Consider the following 21114-nt stretch of genomic DNA (forward strand, 5'->3'; position numbering starts at 1 on the left):
CAAACCCTTTGACCTACAATTTGTCCTGTCTGTAAGATGTGCCTGGGTAAAGATGGCACAGAAATTGTATGAGTGGTCAACTAATGACTGGCCCAGCTGGAGAACTATACCCTGAAAGGGAGCTCACGCCTTAGGGCCAGGAACCGGAGGCAGGACATCCCAGAGACCTAGGGCAGAATCAAACATGAATGGCAACAAAAAGTCAATGAAATGATTCCTAATGATACTCTGCTGTAGTAGATTGGTGCCTAGCCCAACTGTCATCTGAGAGGCTTTATCTAGCAACTGATGGAAACAGATGCAGACTCACAGCCAAACATTAAATGGACCTGGAGGAATTCTGTGGAAGATGGGGAGGAAGGCTTGTAGGAGCCAGAAGGGTCAAGGACACCACAAAGCACCTACAGAACCAAGTAACCTGGGTTCATAGAGGCTCACAGAGACTGAACCGATTACCAGGGAGCCTGCATGAGACTGACCTAGGCCCTCTGCATATATATTACCATTGTGTAGTTTGGCCATCTTGTGAGACTCCTGGCAGTGGGAGTAGGGGTTATCTCTGACTCTGATGCCTGCTTTGGGGACTTGTTCCTCCTACTGGAGTGCCTCATCCAGCCTTAATGGAAGAGGAGGTGCCTAGTTTCACTGCAACTTGATATACCATGGTATCTGAAGAGAAACAAAGGAAGAGGAGTGGAGGAGGAACTGGGAAGAGAGGCAGGAGGAGATACTTTGGTTGGGATGTAAAACAAATAAACACAAATAAGGAAAATCAGTTTGTCTTAGCTGCAAGGTGTTGGATCCCCAGGAACTGGGGTTACAGATGATTGTGAGCTACCATGTGGATGATTTTTTTTTTTTTTTGATGTGTTCTTGGATTCGGTTTGCCAGTATTTTTTTTTTGTTGTTGTTTTTTTTGTTTTTTTTGTTTTTCGAGACAGGGTTTCTCTGCGTAGCTTTGTGCCTTTCCTGGAGCTCACTTGGTAGCCCAGGCTGGCCTCGAACTCACAGAGATCCGCCTGGCTCTGCCTCCCCAGTGCTGGGATTAAAGGCGTGCGCCACCACCGCCCGGCGGTTTGCCAGTATTTTATTGAGTATTTTTGTATCAATGTTCATGAGGGAGATTGGTCTGTAATTCTCTTTGTTGCATCTTTGTGGTTTGGGTATCAGGGTAACTATAGCCTCATAAAGAGAGTTTGGCAATGTTCCTTCTGTTTCTATTATGTGGAACAATTTGAGGAGATTGATATTAGCTCTTCTTTAAATTCTAGTGAAATTCTGTGCTGAAACCATCTAGCCCTGGCCTTTTTTTGGTTGGGAGACTTTTAATAACTGCTTCTATTTCCTTAGGGTTTATAGGTCTATTTAAATTGTTTTTCTGGTCTTGATTTAATTTTAGTATGTGGTACCTATCCAGAAAATTGTCCCTTTCTTTTAGATTTTCAAATTTTGTGGAGCACAGGATTTTGAAGTATGACCTGATGATTATCTGGATTCCCTCAGTGTCAGTTGTTATGTCTCCCTTTTCCTTTCTGATTTTGTTAATTTGGATGCTTTCTCTCTACCTTTTGGTTAGTTTGGATAAGAGTTTGTCTATCTTGTTGATTTTCTCAAAGAACCAACTCTTTGTTTCATTGGTTTTTTTTTTTTTTTGTATTGTTCTCTTTGTCTCTATTTTATTGATTTCAGCCCTCAGTTTGATTATTTTCTTGTCTACTCCTCCTGGGTGAGTTTGTTTCTTTTTGTTCTAGAGCTTTCAGGTGTGCTGTTAAATCACTAGTGTGAAATTTCTCCAAATTCTTTATGTAGGCACTTGGTGCTATGAACTTTCCTCTTAGCACTGCTTTCATGGTGTCCCATAAGTTTGGGTATGTTTTGCATTCATTTTCATTGAATTCTATGAAGTCTTTAATTTCTTTCTTTCTTGACCCAGTGGTGATTCATTTGAATGTTGTTCAGTTTCCATGAGTTTGTAGGCTTTTTGTAATTTGTGTGGTTGTTGAATTTTAGAATTCTAACTTTAAGCCATGGTGATCTAATAAGATTCAGAGGTTATTTCATTTTTTAAAAATCTGTTCAGATTTGCTTTGTGAATGATATGTGGTCAATTTTAGAAAAGGTTCCATGAGGTGCTGAGAAGGTATATTCTTTTATGGTTGGGTGAAATGCTCTATAGGTATCTGTTAAGTCCACTTGAGTCATAACCTTGGCCAGTTTCTTATTTCTGTTAGGTTTCTGTCTGGCCGACCTGTCCATTGATGAGAGTAGGATGTTGAAGTCTCCCGCTATTAGTGTGTGGACTTAGATGTGTGATTCAAGCTTTAGTAATGTTTCTTTTACAAATGTGAACGCCCTTATATTTGGGGCATAAATGTTCAGAATTGAGACTCATCTTGATGGATTTTTCCTGTGATAAATGTAAAGTGGACTTCTCCATCTCTTTTGATTGATTTTAATTTGAAGTCTTTTTTGTTAGAAATTAGGATAGCTACACCAGCTTGTTTCATAGCTTCATTTGATTGGAAAATCTTTTCTCAATCCTTTACTCTGAGATAATGCTTATCTTTGAAGTGAAGGTGTGTTTCTTGTATGCAGCAGAAAGATGGATCCTGATTTCATATCCATTCTCTTAGCCTGTGCCTTTTTATTGGGGAATTGAGGTCCTTGATATGAAGGGATATTAATGACCAGTGATTATTAATTCCTGTTATTTTTTGGGTTTGTTGTTGGTGGTGGTGGTATAGTGTGTGTGTGTGTGTGTGTGTGTGTGTGTGTGTGTGTGTGTGTGTTGCAAATCCTTATTTGGGATTTGCTGGTGTGAGATTATGCCTGTGTTTTTGTGGATGCAACTAACTTTTTGGGTTGGAGTTTTCTTTCTAGTACTTTCTGTAGGGCTGGATTTGTGGATAGGTATTGTTTAAATCTGGTTTTGTCATGGAATATGTTCTCTACATCTATGGTGATTGAAGTTTTGCTGCATATAGTAGTCTGTGCTGGCATTCGTGGTCTCCTAGTGTCTTCAAAATGTCTGTCTAGGACCTTCTGACTTCAGAGTCTCCATTGAGAATTGTGTGTAATTTTGATATGTCTGCTTTTATATGTTACTTGGCCTTTTTCCATTTGCAGTTCTTAACATTCTTTCTTTATTCTATATGTTTGATGTCTTTAATTATTATGTGGCAAAGGGACTTTGTTTTTTGGTCCAGTCTATTTGGTGTTCTGTAAGCTTCATGTATCATCACAGGCATGACTTTCTTTAAGTTGGGAAAGTTTTCTTCTATGATTTTGTTGAATATATTTTCTGTGCCTTTGAGCTGGAAGTCTTCTCTTTCTATCCCTATTATTCTTAGGTTTGGTCTTTTCATGATATCCCAGATTTGCTGGTTGTTTTGTGTTAAGAATTTATTGGAGTTAACATTTTCTTTGACAAATGAATCTATTTTCGCTATCATATCTTCATTGCCTGAAATTCTCTCTTCCATCTCTTGTATTCTGTTGGTTATGCTTACACCTGTACTTCCTGTTTGTTTACCCAGATTTTCCATTTTCAGCATTCCCTTGGTTTGTGTTTTCTTTGCCTTTATTTCAATTGTCAAGTTTTGAACTGTTTCCTTCACCAGTTTGATTGTTTTTTCTTGGCTTTCTTTAAGGGATTTACTGATTTCTTCCAACTTTTGTTTGTCTTTTCCTTGATTTCTTTTTTTTTTTTTTTTTTTTTTTTGGTTTTTCGAGACAGTGTTTCTTTGTGTAGCTTTGCGCCTTTCCTGGGACTCACTTGGTAGTCCAGGCTGGCCTCGAACTCACAGAGATCCGCCTGCCTCTGCCTCCCGAGTGCTGGGATTAAAGGCATGCGCCACCACCGCCCGGCTACCTTGATTTCTTTAAGGGAATTTTTCATTTCCTTTTTAAGGACCTCTGTAATCTTCATAAAGCTATTTTTAAGGTCATTTTCTTTTTCATCTGTATTGGGATGGTCTAGTCTTGCTGTTGTAGAATCACTAGGTTCTGGTGGTGCCTTATTGCTCTTTAAATTGTTGAATGTATTCTTACACTGCTGTTTACCCATCCTGGTTTGGGATAACTATAGGTACTGGTGTTGACTCTTGTGATGTCTTTGTTGGGTGGGTCTTTTGTTCCTTTATTGTCTGTTTTCTTTATGGTCTTTTGCCCTGAATGTCCAAGGGTTCTGGTGATTGGCTGGTTGTTGGGTCGAGTGGAGTTGTCTCATTTGAGATTTGTGGGGGTTTGGGTGCATAAGTCCAGTGTATCAACTAATTCTCCTGGCTGGTTTGGGCTTTTCTTGTGCCTATGAGCTCTGTTCTTCCAACTGGTGTGGGTTGTGCCTGTGCTTGTTCTTCCAGCTGGTGTGGGTGGGGTTTGTGCCTATAGTATTTGCTGATGTTGCTGGAGAGGACTGTTCACAGGGAGGCCGCTCTTCTACACCTTGGGTGTAGGTGGTGCTTGTGCCTCTAGGGGCTGCTGACTTTGCTGAGGATGGTTGGCCGGGGGAGGATGATGGCCTTGGTGGGCGTGGGTAGTGAAGTGGGTCTTGCAGGTTACAGGGTCCAATGGGTGGCAGCAGTGGTGGCGCTGCCTGCCTGCAGGACTCTTACCTGCTGGCTGGTTGCTGGGGCTGAGATGGGAGGGGCAGGTCACAGGATGTGTTCCAGGACCTAAGGCTTTAAGACCTAAGAGACTGAGAAAGTTCAACTAGGAGACCAGTCACTCACTTCCTCCTCCAAATGGTACAGGTGGTGCTTGTGCTTCTGGGGACTGCTGATTTTGCTGGGGATGGTTGGCCAGGGGGGGCCATGGTGGGTTTGTTGGGCAGAATAGGTCTTGTAGGTTACAGGGTCCCATGGGTGGTGGGGGCGGTGGTAGCTGCCCCCACTTTCTGCTTCTTAATTGTAGATGTAGTGTGAGCAGCTACGTCACAGTCCTGCAGCTGTACCTTCTTCACCACAATGGACCGCATCCCTTAAAGTGAACCACAGCACACCCTTCAGTTGCCTTTGCCGGGCATTGCATCATAACGACACCAAGTGACAAATACAAACACATTACCGGCTCCCTAGTGAGGTTGGACTTTACACACTCATTTCCTGCTGGGACACTGATGAGAGGCCATGCCATGAGGATCACCATGGCTGAGGGCCTGGACTCTTGAAGTGTTCTCAACCTCCAGAAACCCAAAGATGCCCCCAGCAAGCATAGTGTTGAGCACTGAGAGGGACTGCCTGCGTGAGACCAGGCTAGCGACACCAGGGACTAGCCTAGGGAGGAAGCAAGAGGCCACACCAGCACCTTAGTTTTCATCGGGCTCAGTGCGGAGTGCTCAAGACCCTTTTGAGATTTGTGTGTGTGTGTGTGTGTGTGTGTGTGTGTGTGTGTGTGTCTTGGCCCATTCATGCAGATGCCTGTGGGGACAAGCAGAGGGCAGGCATGGGTTTCCTCTGAAGCTGGAGTTAAAGGCAGTTGTGAGCTGCTTTACATGATGGAAACAGAACTTCTGGCCTCCACAAGAACTGCTGGTACCCCTAACCACTGAGCCATCTCTCCAGCTCCTCCCCCACCTCACCCATGGTTTGTTGTTGTTGTTATTTTGTTTTTAGGATATAACCAAATGTTTGAATCTTCCCTAAAATCCTATGTAGATAAAGAATACAATCCATCAGGTCGCCAGCCGTCTTCAACATTTGTTTCTTTTTTTGTGGGTGAAACTCATCAAGGCAAAACAAAACATAGCCCTCTAGGGGGCCCGACTGCACATCTACTCATAGCTTGGTGGATTCTCTCAACAACTGCAGCCTATTCATGGTCATTTGCTATGTGCCCTCTGCCACAGCAAAGAGTCCTCTCTTACGTAAGAGCGACTCCATTCATGACACACGAGGTTAGACCTCAGTTGCTTAGTTGTCTGTCTATCTGCAGTAATCTTTCATCAGCTATCTTTTTGTTTTCATGGAGACCTAGAGGGTCCACACAGTAACCCTGACCAGGGCTATCATAATTTATGCCCATGGGCTGTAATTAGTAAACTCCTTTCCTCAGAGAATTTAGATTCTCAGTTTGAGAACTGACATACAACATCTCATTGTGGTGTTTTTGGGGCGGGGGTGGTGGAGAATTCTATTTACCCAAATTCACTTCTTAAGGTGGCCATGGAAGATGGCCTGAGGTTGAATGAAATGCAGCCAGTTTCTGTCCTTGAAACTTTCATTGAGATGTTCTGTCAGTGGTTTTTAAACCATGATGTGGTGTTCTGAAGATGCCCCCAAATCCCCAGTACAGCTATTCTTGGGTCAACTTTCCTTAACCCTCTCTCCCCTTTGTATTTATAACAGCCCCACTTCGTTTGTGGATACCACACAAAATTTTATTTGAACAATCATTTTTTATGGCTAAACAAAGCTTAGAAACCATTCTCTGTAATCAGAAATTCCAATTCTTTTCCCATGATATTGCTGAATGCTGAAATAACTTATATAACAAGATGTGTGTGTGTGTGTGTGTGTGTGTGTGTGTGTACGTGCACGCAACTTAAATTATAATTATGTCTTAAGGATTAAATTAAAAAATATTTTTAGCTTCAGTAATCCTATCTAACAACTAAATAATTGCTGAGGTATTTGCTGGGTAGAACCATGCTTTGAGACCTCAACTGGTCAGGGAAATCACAGAAAATTCTGGTTTTTGACATTAAGATAAATGCTCCTAGGAACTTTGCAACTGATGGGGGGCAGGGGGAGGAATGTTGTAACTATAATTCCTAAAGGAGTTCTTTTCAAAGGAGAGTCTTGGCTCTGCTGGTGATGCTGGTGCAGGACCAAGTAACTTCACAGACATTCTCTTGGTGAAGAATCCAACAGAGGCAAATATGTTCACTGTAGATCTGGGACAGGAGTGGATCTGAGCATAGAACAAGGGAGCTTTTTTCCTGTTAAGATGTCCTTCCCAGGGTGGACTTCCAGCACCGCACACTTTCTCTTCATTTTCTTGATCATTGCTCATCTGGTGGTATTTAATGAGCAACTGCATGGATCATCTATTGCACAATCTACCCCCCCCCAAAAAAAAAAAAACCTCAAAGTTTGGATTGCCTCCTGCTCTAAGAATTAGAATCTACCATAAGGCTCTGTTCTGGCTTGTTCAACATCTCTGCTCACTACAGAACTTGAATCCAGGGTACAGGGCCTCAGTCTCTCGATTATCTCCTCACCTTCCAAAACTCCAGGGTCTCTCAGTCTGGCAATGATTGACATGCGTTTGATATTGCCTTGTTGTGGCAGCATCTCTATCCATTAACTCTTTCCCCTATTCCTAGTTGTGACAGCCATCAGTGTCTCCAGATGTTTCCAGATGTTCTGAGCAGGGGGAAGAGAGAGCAAGATTGCCAGTACCATGCTGTAATCCACCAGGAACCAAAGGCACTACCAGCAAGTCCATTCTGACAACTGTACATGGCTTTCAAGGAAAACTTAGACCCATAGGATTCAATCCGGTCCATGTTTCCCGTCCTTGATGCATGCCTGAACCACCTGAGCTATCTGTAGAGGACTAACTGGGCATTAATATTTTCTAAAATCCTCACAAGAAATCAAATTCCTAGACAGTATCAACAAACTCTGAATGAAGGATGTTTGGTAGCCATCAAATGGGGGAAAAAAACCCTAAACACAATAATATCCCCCCAAATGCATTTAAACTAAAAAAATATGTAGGTAATTTCAGAGTTAGAAAGTGAGTCCATATGTCCACAGGCTGCACAGCACAGAGCGTTGGAGACATTTCTTATTCATGTCCTGTTCTGTTGTCCTTGCAAAATGCCTGGGGAAGCTGTTGTCTCTAGGAATGCTGGTCTTTTACCAGTTGTGATGAAGGTGTGTCCCCCGATGTGGAGCATTTCTCATTCCAGTTGAAAGCAGCATTAGTTAGAAAACTGTCTCCAGGAGGCTGGGGAGGACTGGCTGGGGAGGAAATCAAGAGTGGCTGAGGAAGAAAGACCTCTGAGAGTGTTTCTCTCAGAGAAATGAAATGAAAATGATCAGATGGAAGCCACTGATGCCCCCTTTCACATAAGCCTGACTGGGATGTCTAACACCCTCAGTCAGCTAGCGAGCTTCTGGGAGGCATAAGGCACCCTGCAAAACAGAGGGCAACTTGCTGAGTTCACATGAGAATTTCATTTGGAAAATGGCTGCTGTGGTTATTTACCTCAGGCGATCGACGTTGGGATCAACTGTGATGACACCTATGAGTGTCTTGTGATCGATAAGGCTTGTCGTTCATGCTTGTATCCCAGGGACTTTTTCTACCTTCAACTTCAGTCTGCTTGGCCAGCTCCCACTAGCTTTTAGTTTGGGCTTCTGGGGACACAGATGACTGCAGCCACGGCCTACTCCAGAGGTCTGTCCTCGACTGAGCCATTAGGAAAACACATTTGTGCCAAAAAGATCGAGTGACGGATTTTTCACCACCAAGGTTACAATCATATTTTAGGTTATTACATACTTAAAGACTTGGAAATTAATTGAGACCATCTAAGATGCAGAAGAGCAAGAGATTAATCTGACAAATGGTTTCCATTTAAAAAAAAATCATTCAGTTTCCCAAATTTATCATGTGTCTTGAGGTTTCTAAATGCCACAGCACTCTTTCCAGCTGCTTTCTGGTGTTTTCTATAGCCCTAGGTTGGGAGGATACCAGCTCCTATGCAGAGACTGCGCTCAGCTTGGTGGAGTGTTAACTCTTTGCTCCCCATTTCTGTAGGTGTTAAGCACAGCCACTGTTAGGCCTTTGCGTTTCAGAACATTGCATTTGTAGATTGTGAGGACAGAGCCTTCGGTGACACTGTTTCATACAGGGTAATAAAGAACTCTGAGGCCGTCCAGCCAAGTCCATGGTCAAGTTTCCAAATTTTTAGCAATCACCTGGGAGGAAGGACTTCCATCAAAGATGCAATAAAGTAGGAGACAGTGCTATTCTTGGGAGGGTGGGGCTTTTCATGACTGCCTTTGCGATGGTTTGTCCCCAATAGCTAGAGAAAACTGGGTAGATCTCCCCCTACCCCGTCCCCAGTTCTCACCAAAGTATACCACACAGATGCCATCTTTTCTGAAGAGAGAACCAAATGAATAGTAAATCTAGACCTGGTCACACCACTACATGATGACGCTGAGTTCATGTTTCTCTAGCTTGTTCTCATATGGCTCTGCCTTCGCTTCTGAGCTGGGGTCTGAGTGATGCATTTGGATTAAAAGAATGTAGAAGAGGCCTCCAAGGACGGCACCAACCATAGGACCCACAACAGGAATCCACCAGAAGTTATTTCCAACTCTGAAAGCAAACAGGAAATCAGTGAGACATGTCTCGGCCACCCCGCTATCTCTACCTTGTTATTCACTAGTGAAGCTTTCTTGTGTCCATCCCTCTCTTGAACTTGGAGAGTATGAAGTATAAGCACATTCACCACAGCATGGCCATCCCCACCCTGAACTTTCCTGTGTACCTGATATCAGGAACCCATTCCAGTACCCTAATGACACCAGCGAATGATTGCACCCTGTTTATTTTCCTTTTAGAAAACGTGGTACTTGGGCAAGTGAGATGGTTCCGTGGGTAAAGGTGCTTGCTGCCAGCCTGATACCCTGGGTTTCATCCCCAGGACTCACACGTTGGAAGGAGAGAACTAATTATTACAAGCTGTCTTATGGCCTCCACATGTGCATGGTAATGTATGTATACCACCCATCCTATCCACCCCTCCAATAAAATGTAATATATTAAAAAAATATATGGTTCCATGAATCCATGGCCAAATTTGAGGACCTTTAGAGAGGCTGTTCAGTAGCTGTCTTTCTTAGATTGGGAAACGATGGAGCTTGGGGGTTGTGAGAGAAACAAACAGAAGAGGGGATTCAGAACAGGAGCAGATTCCAGGGACTCACAGTTGATGCTGACAGCCAGAGAGTGACTGAAGAAAATCTAAAGCAGTATGTGAATTATCTGCTAAATCATCTACCAAATAGCATTAGAGCCAGTGCTTCTCCTTGGAGACACAGCCCACAGGGCACTCTGCAAGTCCTCACTCTGTAAGGCTTTCGTACTACCATCCCCCTTTCTCTGCAGAAACCGCCAGGGTCTGTACACTCTAGTAAAGATGCAGTCTGGGAGGCAGCAGGTCACTTCGTGAGGTTGTTTGTTTATTTATGAAGTGGCTCCATAGGAATAACTTCTATGGTTGCTTAGGCAAAATGAGGCAGAAAATATATTGTGTAGGGATGTAGACAGTTGAGGAAAACTATTCCTAAAAACCGGGAGAACGACAAACATTCAGAATAATACAGGGAAAGCAGGCGAACAGGAGGAAGAGACAGCAGGTGCCTGCGAGGGTTTCGCTGTGCTCTGACTAGGTTCTGGCGTCCTAGAGTGAACTAACAGGAAAAGGCTTGGAGAGCATTTCAGTGGGAAAGCCCTTGTTCACGGTGCACAAGGTTTTGGGTTTGATTCCCCCAGAACCATAAGAAATCAAAAACCTTCCTTCCTGGTGTAACGGAGAATAAATATGCTGATCATGGAAGAACATGTGCCTGTTCTTTGCATGATTACACTTGATAGCCACAGACTGTTCCTTGTGGCCTTTTGTCTAGAGCAGAGGTTGTCTGTCTGAGATAGGGTCTGCAGTCTATCTGAGATAACTCTGCAGTCCAGGTGGCCTAGAACTCATTATGCAGCTCAGGCTTCCCTCAGACTTTCCTGACTTCACCTGCCTCAGCCTCCCGAGTGCTGGGGTTACAGTCTTCACACCTGTTTTGTGCACAGCAGATTTTGATCTGAGAGGACAATAGAGGATATAAGCAGAAAACGGGAGCCCTGTCCTGGACTCCAGAAGACCTGGTCTCAACCCCGGGGCAGTCTAGAAGGTCTCTGAGGAAGTGCCCTCTCTGAACTCCAGTTCCTTCCTTCACAGGGAGCAGGAAGGGAGGGGCGCTGCATGGATTGGATGGGAGAGCACTGAGACTCAGCAGGGCAGCCACCAGATGTCACTCTTACTTTATGCAAGAGGTCGCTGGACTGCCCTGTCCTTTCCCACACCGCCAAATCCCAAATCTGGACGCACCCTGCTGTGAGAGGTTTTCTCCTCTGGGTTTAAAAACTGTTCTGGAAGCCTTGTCTGGAGATAAGAGTGCCATCCCCATAGCAGCCATTTTAGTTGTCCCACAGTTTCCTTTCTGGAGCATCTCCCTGTCATGGGCTGGACCCTGCCTGCTTTATCTGAAGCTGGACACATTGTGCCAGAAACAATTCTGAGGGGAAGTGCCTAGGTGTGACTACATGCAGGGTCCTGTCTTAGCACACACGCGGGGTTAGACATCATTTACTCTATGTTCCTAGGATTGCCACAGGAACGTGTGTGTGTGTGTGTGTGTGTGTGTGTGTGTGTGTGTGTGTGTGTGTACTTGAGTGTGAAGATGTGAATGTCCGTGCATGTACATCTGGAGCCCGCATTCCTATTAGGTACTCCCATATAGTTTCCCTCTATTGTTCTCTGCTCTATTGAGCTGAGATGGTGTCTCACTGAAGTGGAAGCTCCCCTTTCAAGTAGGCCGGCTGGCCAGTGCGCTCTCAGGATCTGTATGTTGCCTCTGCCTCTCTATCCCGGCTCTGGAATTACAGGCACAGGTCCGCCTTCTGCATGGATTCTGCCCTTCTACTCTCTCCTCATCTCATCTTATATGGTACGTCAGATTAACTTTGATCAGTCGGCCTATTAAACAGGCCAAACTTCTGCCCCAAATGCTAGTGTGTGAGCTGATTTGGAGATGTCCTTCTCTATCACAGGGACTTCTGCATTTCTTTTTTTTTTCTTTTTCTTTTCTTTTTTCTTTCTTTTTTTTTTTTTTTGTTTTTGTTTTTGTTTTTCGAGACAGGGTTTCTCTGTGTAGCTTTGCGCCTTTCCTGGAACTCGCTTTGGAGACTAAGCTAGCCTCTCTGGCCTTGAACTCAGAGATCCGCCTGGCTCTGCCTCCCAAGTGCTGGGATTAAAGGCATGCGCCACCAACCACCCAGTGACTTCTGCCTTTCTAACACCCACTAAAGCTGCTCTACTGAGAGAGTGAAGGACTCAGGAGCCCCTTGGCAGCATCAGATGTCAAATCTAGTCTTGATTTGGTCACAAAGTCAATCTGTAGACAAGTTATAGAATAGAAATGGTTCATGTTTAACCAGAGGCCCATAGCCTCTGCTCTCTGGTCCACATGCTCCCCCTGCATCTCCGAGTCAGGGCTCAGTCCTCCCTGCTCAAGCATGGCAGCCACCCTTTTTCTTGCCTCCCTACCATTGGTACTTACGTGAAGACCTCAAACCCCCATCCTGCCAGAGCGGTGAAGAGCCTGGGGCTCAGGTCTCGAGCTGGGTTCATGGCGCAGCCGGTGTTGAGGCCCAGAGAACAAGAAAGGGCAATGATCAGGAGGCCAATGATAACGGGCTCTAGGCCTCTGGGGACCCCCATGTTTCTGGAGTCAAAAATGGCGAAGACAATCAGAAGGAGGAACATGGTAGACAGCACCTGGAGCAGGAGAAAGGGTTTCAGAGCTCAGTCTGTCCTGTGCACCTGCTCACCCAAAGCCAGCCCTTCTGTGAAGACATTCAAACACCCGGGGCTGACACCGAGAGCCAGCACAGTTGAGAGCACTTGCAGAGGACATGGGTTCAGTTCTCGGCACCTACACAGAAGCTCAGCTGTAACTGCAGTTCCTGGGAATCCGATGCCCTCTTCTGACTTCCACAGGCCCTACAAGCACCTGGTGCACAGATATAGAGGCAAAACACATCCACCTAAAGTAAATAAATCTTTAAAAAATGACACTAGTGGCAGCTGACACAGGGGACAAGAGTGGCTCTTCCACAGACATGCTAGAAGCAGATGCTGACGGAGTCACCCACTGCAGACTGGTTCCCTGCTAAAGGTCACACAGTTGGTCCAGCTCCGGAGGAGACTGGTCCTCAACTATCACACTTTCTGCTAAGCTGCTAGTCAGGGCAAGTGAGGGGCAAGTGGCAAGGTCAGAAAGTGAAGGCGGGCTGGTTCAGACTGGATGTAAAGACAGCAGGCAAGAGAGCAATAGATGAACACACGAAGGGGATGGACAGACGCTTCTCATCGGGAGAATCAGGCTGATGAAATGAGTGGGTAAACCCGCGTTGCAAACAAAAGAAATGCCAATGGGAGCAAAGTTCCCGGGGTCCTCTAGTGCAACTTAACACACGCTAGACTCTTGAAAGGAAATCCCGCAATGACTTACCAATGTGCATTTAAAAACCCAAGTTCAGGCGAGCAATTCGACAGGCCAAACTCACATCATAGACATAATCCAAACTATGGAAAATTACTTTAAAATATATACATTTACTTAAGCATGGTTTGTCGTACTGGAAACTGGAAGCCATTTAAGCAAACATTAATAATGTCTAGGAGAACTGTGTTACAGGGTGTCTATCCCACGACTGACTCTAGAGACACTAAGACCTATCAACAGCACCAAGTGGGGTGGCTCAGTGGATAAGGCTGTTTGCTGCCAAGTTAAGTTCAACCTCTGAGCCCACCTGGTTGAAGGACAGAGCCAGCACCCAAAAGTTGTGCTCTGGCTTCTGCATGTGTGCTATGGCATGCACATGTGTGCATATACACATACACACTAAATACACATCAAATTTTTTTTTTGAAAAAAAAAAAAGAACCAAAAACATAAAACTACATGGTAACATTTTAAGTGCTTATAGCATTGAGAAATTAAACATTGCAAATACACTTTTTTGAAAAATACACACAAAAAGTAATAGTGAGTGACATATAAAAATGTTAACAATCTCAAGTATATGCCATTTACCGGGAGGCTAAGCCAAGACCTCAAAAAGCTCTGAGTTACTTGTACAAGGACAAACAGGAGGTCAGCAGCAAGAAGCACAACTAGGTCTCCCCAGTAGAGTGCAGAGTTTCTAGAGAGGCTTGGGTTGCCCTCTTGTCATTGGGGTGCTATGTCAGGGATGCCTCTGGGACCAGTGAGGGAATGGAAGAGGGATGTGTCTGGGAGAAGCAGGAAGAGTGTCACTCCAGGACTCAGTGGAGAATGATGAATTGTGGCACCAAAGTCTATGGGACCAGAGGTCAACTTTGTTCCTCAGATCCTCAGAGTAGCTGGGAGAACAAGCCCCTGGGCAGAAAGAACAAGGGACAGGCCAGTGCCAGTGCGAGTCCAAGCCCGGAAGGTCAGCATTCTTCATCTCTTGCCTATAGTGGGATAGGTCCACATTCACGGGAGAGTTCTGTGAATGTCCTTCCAGAGCTCTGCTTGATTCCAGTCTTCCTTAGAAGATACATTTGGCTGGATGGAGAGGTGAGTCAGCTTCAAGAAACTCTGAAGGTTTTGCCCATCCCCAAAGGTACCCCAGTTGCCTTGGTGACTCGGCAGATAAATGGCTAACTGCTCTGGGTTTTTGTGGGCACTGCATGCTTAACAATTCCCACCGCCCAAGGGCATCCAGATGGGGCTGCAGCAATAGACTCCTGGTGCTTTGGAGCTAGAAAGATTAATTTTGTTCATCTCACTCTGTGCAGTAGCTAATATCAGAGATGTAAGAACCTCAAATCTGGACCACATCCTGCCTTCAGCAACGTGCTCTGTACCTTCTCTCCTCATACCTATTTGCATACTGCTGCCTAAACAACCCTCCTGTGACCCCCTTCTCTTCAGACAGCTCCACTTCCCCCTACTTGTTAAACTTCTGTTTCCAATCAGTTCATCTAGTATCAGAGATGGGAAGACCCTGATAGGTAATGTGTCCCAACCTGCCCACCATCCAGAGTTTATCATTCCCACAGTTCCTATAGTCTACCATTTAGAGGCCACCAGACTGGCCTCCAACAACTACCTTCAGTGACTCCTGTTCCTGGGAGACAAGGTCTTTACTTAGTGTGGGCCAAATTTCTTGAAGTCTTCTTTTTATGGGATATAACTTGGCATAATTATAATCTCACTAATTTATACTCAGTCATTCATTAATAGACATTCTTTGGTGTTCAGTGATGGGAAGCCTGCCTTTCATGTCCAGTGCCCCAGGTTGAATCCCTAGTGCTGCAAACAAAATTTTGGAGCTCTTTTTTGTGATGCACCCAGGTGATGGGCTCTGTCAAGAGGCAGCTCAATATATCCTTCCCAGCTATGAAACCCATTGATGATGAATGCACAGTTAGACTTTTCTATGAGAAGCACATGGCTTCAAAAGGTGCTGCCAATGTTCTGGGTTGAGAGCGGAGGAACATGTAGACTGAATCAGTGTTAGGAATGATAAGATTTTCCCATAAAGCATGGTGTTTTGACCTGAAGCAGAGTGGGGCTACTGTTGAGTCAGGGGCATCCTTGCTATAGACCAAGAAAAGCTGAATCGAGGAAACAGAAGTCTGTTTAGGGTGCATTGTGGATGCTAATTGGAGTGTTCTCAACTTGGATGTTGTAAAAAAGACAAAAAGGAGAGAGGGATATTCCTGGACTGACAGATACTACTGTGTTTCAGCTGTTGGAGGCCAGAAAGAGCTAGCCAACTCTTCAAGCTTTTCAGTTTCTCTAAAGAAGATGATGTTCACCAATATGTTGTCAGAAAGCCATTAAACAGAGAAGAGAAGTCCAAGATCAGAGCACCCAAGATTCAGTATCTTGTTACTCCACATGTCCTGAATCACAAATGCTGACAGTAATCTAAGGAAATAATACACCAAGAAAGCTGAAGAGAAGCCAGGCGGGTGGTGGTGGCGGCGGCGGCGGCGGCGGCGGCGGCGGCGGCGGCGGCAGCGGTGGTGCACGCCTTTAATCCCAGCACTTGGAGTCAGAGGCAGGAGGATCTCTGTAAGTTCAAGGCCAGCCTGATCTACAGAGTAAGTTCTAGGATAGACAAGGCTGTTACACAGAGAAATCCTGTCTCAATTTAAAAAAAAAAGGAAGGAAGGAAGGAAGGAAGGAAGGAAGGAAGGAAGGAAGGAAGGAAGGAAGGAAGGAAGGAAGGAAGGAAGGAGGGAGGGAGGGAAGGAGGGAAGAAAGGAAGGAAGGAAAGAAGAAAGCTAAGGAGGAGATTGCCAAGAGACCTGGGCTGTCCTCTCTGTTCTATTAGGTTCAGTGTAACTAGGTTTATGCTTAGGTCTTTGATCCACTTGGACTTGAGTTTTGTGCAGGGTGATAGATATTAAACTATTTGCAATCTTCTGCATGTCAACATCCAGTTATGTCAGCACCATTTGTTGAAGATACTTTCTTCTTTTTTCCATTGTACAGTTTTGGCTTCTTTGTCAAAAATCAGGTGTTTGTAGATATGTGGATTAATGTCACTGTCTTCAATTTGATTCCATTGATCCACATGTCTGTTTTATGCCAATACCAAGCCGTTAATTACTATAGCTCTATAGTAGAGATTAAAGTCAGGGATGGTGATGCCTCTGGAGGTTCCTTTATGGTACAGGATTGTTTTGGCTATCCTGGGTTTTTTGTTCTATATGAAGTTGAGTATTGTTCTTTTGAGGTCTGTGAAGAAGTGTGTTGGGATTTTGTTGGGTATTGCATTGAATCTGTAGATCGCTTTTGATAAAATTGCTATTTTTACTATGTTGATCCTACCTATCCACGAGCATGGGGGAGCATTCCACTTTCTGTTATCTTCTTCAGTTTCTTTCTTCAAAGACTTAAAGTTCTTGTTATACAGGTCTTTCATTTGTTTGGTTAGAGTCACCCCAAGATATTTTATGTTATTTGTGGCTATTGTAAAGAGTGATGTTACCTTGATTTCTTTCTCAGCTCATTTATAATTTGTATATAGGAGGGCTACTGATTTGGGGGGGGGGGTGAATCTTGTATCCTGCCTCATTACTGAAGGTGTTTATCAACAATAGTAGTTCCCTAGTAGAATCTTTGGGGTCATTTTTGTATACTATCATATCATCTGCAAATAGCAAAAGTTTGACTTCTCGCTTTCCAAGTTGTATCCCTTTGATCTCCTTTTGTTGTTTTATTGTTCCAGCTAGAACTTTGAGTACTATACTGAATAGGTATGGAGAGAGTGGACAGCCTTGTCTTGTTCCTGATTTTAGTGAAATCACTTTGAAATCCTCTTCAATTTTATTTGATGTTGGCTGTGGGCTTGCTGTATATTGCTTTTATTATGTTTAGTAATGTTCCTTGTATCCGTGATCTCTCCAAGAACTTTATAATCATGAAGGGGTGTTGTATTTTGTCAAAGGCTTTTTCAGCATCTAATGAGATGATCATGTGGTTTTTTCTTTTACTTTGTTTATATGGTGTATTACATTGAAAGATTTTTCATATGTTGAACCACCCCTGCATCTCTGGGGTAAAGCCTACTTGCTCATGGTGGATGATTTTTATGATGTGTTCTTGGATTCAATTTGCCAGTATTTTATTGTATTTTTGCATCAATGTTCATGAGGGAGACTGGTCTGTAATTCTCTTTCTTTGCAGCATTTTTGTGTGGTTTGGATATCAGGGTAACTGTAGCATCATAAAAAGAATTTGGCAATGTTCCTTCTGTGTCTATTGTGTGGAACAATTTGAGGAGTATTGGTATTAGTTCTTCTTTGAAATTCTGGTATAATTCTGTGCTAAAACCATCTTGCCTTGGGCATTTTTTGGTTGGGAGACTTTTAATAACTACTTCTATTTCCTTAGGGTTTATAGGTCTATTTAAATAGTTTATCTGGTTTTGATTTAATTTTGGTATGTGGTACCTATCCAGAAAATTGTCCTTTTCTTTTAGATTTTCAAATTTAGTAGAGTACAGGTTTTTGAAATATGACCTAATGATTCTCTGGATTCCCTCAGTATCTGTTGTTACATCCTCCTTTTCCTTTCTGATTTTGTTAATTTGGATATTCTCTCTCTACCTTTTGGTTAGTTTGGATAAGAGTTTGTCTATCTTGTTGATTTTCTCAAAGAACCAACTCTTTGTTTCATTGATTCTTTGTATTGTATTGTTCTCTTTGTTTCTATTTTATTGATTTCAGCCCTCAGTTTGATTATTTTCTTGTCTACTCCTCCTGGATGAGTTTGCTTCTTTTTGTTCTAGAGCTTTCAAGTGTGCTATTAAGTCACTAGTGTGAAATTTCTCCATCTTCTTTATGTAGGCACTCAGTGCTATGAACTTTCCTCTTAGCACTGCTTTCATAGTGTCCCATAAGTTTGGGTATGTTGTACATTCATTTTCATTGAATTCTATGAAGTCTTTGGTTTTTGTTGTTGTTGTTTTTTGTTTTTTGTTTGTTTTTGTTTTTTTCGAGACAGGGTTTCTCTGTGTAGCTTTGTGCCTTTCCTGGAACTCACTCTGTAGACCAGGCTGGCCTCGAACTCACAGAAATCCACCTGCCTCTGCCTCCCGAGTGCTGGGATTAAAGTCATGCGCCACCACCACTCAGCTAATTCTTGGAAGTCTTTAATTTCTTTATTTCTTTCTTGACTCAGTGGTGACTCATATGAGTGTTGTTCAGTTTCCATGAGTTTGTAGGCTTTCTGCAATTTGTGTTGTTGTTGAATTCTAACTTTAAGCCATGATAAGATTTAAAGGGTTATTTCAATTTTTTTTAATCTGTTGAGATTTGTTTTATGACCAAGGATGTGGTCAATTTTAGAGAAGGTTCCATGAGGTGCTGAGAAGACGGTATATTCTTTTGTGTTTGGGTGAAATGTTCTATAGATGTTTGTTAAGTCCATTTGAGTCATAACAGCTGTTGGCTCCCTTGTTTCTCTGTTAAGTTGCTGTCTGGCAGACCCGTCCATCAGTGAGAATGGGGTGTTGAAGTCTCCCACTATTAACATGTGGGCTTTATGTGTGACTTAAGCTTTAGTAATGTTTCTTTTACAAATGTGGATGCCCTTATATTTGGGGCATAAATGTTCAGAATTGAGACTCATCTTGATGGACTTTTTCCTGTGATGAATATGAAACGGCCTTCTCCATCTCTTTTGACTGACTTTAGTGTGAAGTCTATTTTGTAGAGATTAGCATAGCTACACCTGCTTCTTTCTTTGGTCCATTTGATTGGAAAATCTTTTCCCAGCCCTTTACTCTGAGATAATGCTTGTCTTTGAAGAGAAGATGTGTTTCTTGTATGCAGCAGAAGGATAGATCCTGTTTTCATATCCATTCTGTTAGCCTGTGCCTTTTTATAGGGGAATTGAGGTCCTTGATATGAAGGGATATTAATGACCAGTGATTGTTAATTCCTGTTATTTTTTTGGTTTTGTTGGTGATGATGGTATTGTGTGTGTTTCCCTTCTTTGGGATTTACTGTTGTGAGATTATCTATGCCTGTGTTTTTGTGGGTGCAGCAAACTTTCTTGGGTTGGAGTTTTCTTCCTAGTACTTTCTGTAGGGCTGCATTTGTGGATAGGTATTGTTTAAATCTGGTTTTGTCATGGAATATGTTCTCTACATCTATGGTGATTGAAGTTTTGCTGCATATAGTAGTCTGGGCTGGCATTCGTGGTCTCCTAGTGTCTTCAAAATGTCTGTCCAGGACCTTCTGACTTCAGAGTCTCCATTGAGAAGCGGGTGTAATTCTGATAGGTCTGCTTTTATATGTTACTTGACCTTTTTCATTTGCAGTTCTTAACATTCTTTCTTTATTCTGTATGTTTGGTGTCTTTAATTATATGTGGCAAAGGGACTTTGTTTTTTCGTCCAGTCTATTTGGTGTTCTGTAAGCTTCATGTTTCTTCACAGGCATGTCTTTCTTTAAGTTGGGAAAGTTTTCTTCTATGATTTTATTGAATGTATTTTCTGTGCCTTTGAGCTGGAATTCTTCTTCTTCTTCTTCTTCTTCTTCTTCTTCTTCTTCTTCTTCTTCTTCTTCTTCTTCTTCTTCTTCTATTACTACTACTACTACTACTACTACCACTATCCCTATTATTCTTAGGTTTGGTCTTTTCATGATATCCCAGATTTCCTGGTTGTTTTGTGTTAAGAATTTGTTGGAGTTAACATTTCCTTTGACCAATGAATCTATTTTCTCTATCATATCTTCAATGTCTGAAATTCTCTCTTCCATCTCTTGTATTCTGTTGGTTATGCTTACATCTGCACTTCCTGTTCATTTACCCAGATTTTCCTTTTTCAGCATTCCCTTGGTTTGTATTTTCTTTGCCTGTATTTCAATTTTCAAGTCTTGAACTATTTCTTTCACCAGTTTGATTGTTTTTTCTTGGCTTTCTTTAAGGAATTTACTGATTTCTTCCAACTTTTGTTTGTCGTTTCCTCTATTTCTTTAATAGAATTTTTCATTTCCTCTTTAAGGGGCTCTGTAATCTTCATAAAGCTATTTTTTAAGGTCATTTTCTTTTTCATCTGCATTGGCATGTTCTAATCTAGCTGTTGTAGAATTACTAGGTTCTGGTGGTACCATATTGCTCTTTACATAGTTGAATGTATTCTTACACTGCTGTTTACCCATCTGGGTTTGGGATAACTATAGGTGCAGGTTTTGATTCTTGTTATGTCTTTGTTGGATTGGTCTTTCGTTTCTCTATTGTCTGTTTTCTTTATTGTCTTTTGCCCTGAATATCCAAGAGTTCTGGTGATTGGCTGGTTGTCAGGTGGAGCAGAGTTGTCTCAGTTGAGGTTCATGGGGGTTTGGGTGCCTAGATCCAGTATATCAATGAGTTCTTCTGGCTGGTGTGAGCTTTACTTGTGCCTATGAGCTCTGTTTTTCCACCTGGTGTGGGTTGTTCCTGTGCCTATGGGGTCTGTTCTTCCAACTAGTATAGATTTTGCCTGTGCTTGTTCTTCCAACTGGTGTGGGTGGGGTTTGTGCCTATAGGATCTGCTGATATTGCTGGAGAGGACTGTTCACAGGGAGGCCGCTCTTCTACACCTTGGGTGTAGGTGGTGCTTGTGCCTCTAGCGGCTGCTGACTTTGCTGAGGATGGTTGGCCAGGGGGAGGATGATGGCCTCAGTGGGCTTGGGTGGTAAAGTGGGTCTTGCAGGTTACAGGGTCCAATGGGTGGCAGCAGTGGTGGCACAGCCTGCCTGCAGGACTCTTACCTGCTTGCTGACTGCTG

General features: G+C 43.2%; 1 protein-coding gene across 1 annotated transcript in view; it reads right to left on the minus strand.

Moving 5' to 3' along the window:
- Nucleotides 1-6354: 6354 nt before the first annotated feature.
- Nucleotides 6355-21114, minus strand: part of Aqp9 (aquaporin 9) — a 48937-nt gene continuing 34177 nt past the window's right edge. The window contains exons 5-6 of the mRNA XM_042281222.2: nt 12351-12568; nt 6355-9336 (exon numbers count right to left, since the gene is read on the minus strand). Of these exons, the coding sequence (XP_042137156.1) occupies nt 9162-9336; nt 12351-12568 (393 nt within the window). The 3' untranslated portion in view covers nt 6355-9161. The remainder of the gene's footprint in view (nt 9337-12350; nt 12569-21114) is intronic.

The sequence above is a fragment of the Peromyscus maniculatus genome, chromosome 7 (assembly GCF_049852395.1).
Source record: "Peromyscus maniculatus bairdii isolate BWxNUB_F1_BW_parent chromosome 7, HU_Pman_BW_mat_3.1, whole genome shotgun sequence".
NCBI classification, from domain to species: Eukaryota; Metazoa; Chordata; class Mammalia; order Rodentia; family Cricetidae; genus Peromyscus; species Peromyscus maniculatus.